General features: G+C 41.7%; 1 protein-coding gene across 1 annotated transcript in view; it reads right to left on the reverse strand.

Annotated features, from left to right (window-relative positions):
* Positions 1–2,098: 2,098 nt before the first annotated feature.
* The window catches only part of FAXC (failed axon connections homolog (Drosophila)), a 23,019-nt gene continuing 21,933 nt past the window's right edge, over positions 2,099–3,184 (reverse strand). Inside the window, exon 6 of the mRNA XM_009320167.1 lies at positions 2,099–2,382. Coding sequence (XP_009318442.1) covers positions 2,099–2,382 — 284 coding nt within the window. The remainder of the gene's footprint in view (positions 2,383–3,184) is intronic.

A 3,184-nucleotide genomic window follows, 5' to 3' on the forward strand; every position in this document is an offset into this window, starting at 1 on the left:
TACCAATACCTACATCTTTGCAGGTAGCATCTGCCCTGACTTGGCTATGAAGTTTCACAGGCATTTCAGGCCATCATCTCTGTGCTTTCAAAACTTATCATCTTGTGCCCTATTCCTGTGCTTAGTTTCCTAAGAAGAGTCCCAAGTAACTGGATGATATCTTCCTCCTTCTTAGTTTTGGTTCACTTTGCAAATGATACTTGCCCATAACAACGGAGAACATTGACTGGAACACAGCTCCAAGGACATGCCTGGGGAATTGAGGAAACAGGTGCAAATTCACACCCATCTCAGACCACACCAAACTTACCAGCTCTCTCTGCAGTGGCTCCCATGCATGAAGAGACCTGGGAACTCACTGCAGACGGGTGTCCCTGTTTTCAGAGCCACAGCTAGTTCAGTGTTTCCGTAGAGCAAGTGCTTTCCTCTGCAGGAGACACTCCACAATCCAAGAAAGAGAGGTATTCTTTGAAAGCTGGAGTTATTTCGAGCTCCAGGCTATTAGGACTACCAACAATTAACATCCTAAAGCAGTTGTCTGCCCTGTCTGCTCCCGGAACATATGGCACAACCAACATATAAAAATTTTGCTGAGGGATCCCGATTCATCTAACTGTAACTCATTGAGAAAGTCATAATTAAAATATTTTTAAATGGGCCACCACCGAAGTCTGCAGGCAAATACCCAATTTTATATGCATGTTTACAAATACCACAGCTGTCTATATGTTCTATATGCTCTATCTCTACTTAAAACGAACTAGTCATGGCCAAGCTGCTGATGTACATGCTTTCCTTCAAACTGGTGAGTAAATCCAACGGATTCGTTCTCACCTCTAACCTGCATTTAGGGAGATATGAACACAAAGCATGTCAGCACCTGTGCAATCCCTCTGGATTTGGGGTTCCAGATTCATGGATGTGCTAGCAAAGGCGCCTTAAAATCAGTTCTGGTCACTCTTTCAGCACCTGGAAATCCCTACAGACGGCGGTGCTGACGCAGCTGTCCTATCTCAACTGCCTCCTGTGCACTGCCTTTAGGGATTGTGCACTGTAAGCCAGCACAGTGGCCAGCACCCACTGAAGCACCTTCCCAGGCAGCTCTAAAGCATTTGATTGCCTGGGCCAACATCTTGCATTTACACAGCATCCCAAGCCTAGAATACCCCAAATCACTTTGAAAGCTTCATGGGTTTGACATGTCTGTTGGTAAAGAGCACAAAGCACCCACCGCTGAGATGCACCAGACTTTTAGTAACAAATCCCAATTCTTTCGCCTTGCCTAGCAGCAGCAGTCAACAGTCAGTGGCAGGAAGTAAAAACATAACAATAATAATTTGAAAACACAGAAGAAATTTAGATGCCTGAGGCAGGCTTTGGCCAACACACACTCCAGATGAGTATTTGGGAGATTATACATTAAAACTGACATTTCCCTTCTGAATAAAAATATTCCAAAGTAGCTATTTCAATCTTCTGCAAAGAACAAGAAACACTAAAAAGCTCCTTTCTGTAGGAATACGTTTTCCTCTTGCCTTCCTTGACTGTCTCCAAAAGAACCAGGATCAGTTCTTTCCTGCAGACACTGCTAGTTAACACATGCACCCAGAGTACAGGTAGCTATCAAATAAAATTGTTATAAAAAATCTGCCAAATCAATACAGAATCAATCATTTTCTTCATGGGAGAAAGGTGTGCCAGTCACGCCTCTTCCATTTTTGTCCTCAACCCATTCCTGTAAAGATAAGACATCAGCACAAACCAGCTCTCGCAAATGCCCCACTTCCCAGAGGTCTGTCTGACCTGGTTGCGGGATCTGGTTTCGAATGCGAACAAAAATGTAGATTGAAACGTCCTGTTGCTCTCTGGACCTCCAGTTTGCCCCTATGTGTTTTAAATAACTGTTTACCTTGGTTCCACCTGAACAGTTACACAAAATGAAATAAGGTTGAAATAGTCCAGGTAGCATGTGACAGCTGAGTCAAGCACAATGGTCTCTTCCAAAGTGGTACAAACCTCTTCCTAACCTGGAGGAGAAAATAAATCAGACTGATCCCAAGAAACAGCTTGTCTGCAAAATGGGAGATGCTTGTGCACATCACTTGCATTGTTCATGATCTCTGTAGTCATCCATGTCCACATCTGAATCAAAGAGGGAGTGTCCAGTGTAATCTGTGTCAGGGGTTTGAGAAATACTGTTCCCTTCCTCATCAAATGTTTCTGTCCTTGAATAAAAACTGAAGTCCTGCAAAGGGGAGTAAGTCTTGCTTGCTTCGCTGCTTTCCTCAGATTCATACAGAGTGTTATCATCATCATGGTGCCATTCTGGCCAAAATTTCCTCCTTATTCTTTCACAATACATAGCAAGGTTTATCAGTTCACCTGCAACAGAGCACAACAGACTCCAGTGAATACATCCAGTCAATAATGCTCTAACTCACCTGCTGATGCAGAAACATGTTAGCACTGTTTGGAAACAAATTGTGCAGGTTCTTTCCAAAGAGGTTTCAAAATTCCAAGATCCCATCAATCCTCTTAGCTGCTCTGTAACTTTCATGTAACTTAAAACATATATTATTAACCTGCATTCAACAAGAAGGGTTACACTGGAATGAACAGAAGTGCATGTAGCAAAGTAACTATCCCAAATTCAACCTCCACAGAAATAAATCAAAACAAGATACTAATACTGTAGGGTTTTCATAATAAAATTTTTGCTTATTTTGCAGAAACCTGGTTTCTAAAGACAGAATTTGATCCTATATATACACAATACATTCATCAAAATACAGTGAATTTGGGTTTTCCACCACCAGATGGCAGCATTGTCTGCAAGATCAATTCACATTTTAAAGTTTTTATATGGTCACTGGCTCACCGGCTCACCCCTAATGCTCCTAGCCTTAGTACCTTATGCCTTATGTTTATACATACATGTATGCTTAGAGTATGCTTAGAGAAGGAATTACGAAAAACTTCAAAGAACAAAGAAATAATAGCATATTAAAGGGAATAGGTATGCGAAACCTGCACTCACAATAGCATGAGTAGGTGGATGCGTACAGAGAATCATCCATACTGCTTGGGTATTTGCATCTATTACCATCTATTTATTTTCGTTAGAGACAAACTAGTTCAACAAACATAGCAGTCCTTCTTGAAAGCCATGGACCCTTCAGAATTT

Source organism: Pygoscelis adeliae, unplaced genomic scaffold (assembly GCF_000699105.1).
Source record: "Pygoscelis adeliae isolate BGI_AS28 unplaced genomic scaffold, ASM69910v1 Scaffold41, whole genome shotgun sequence".
Classification (NCBI taxonomy): Eukaryota; Metazoa; Chordata; class Aves; order Sphenisciformes; family Spheniscidae; genus Pygoscelis; species Pygoscelis adeliae.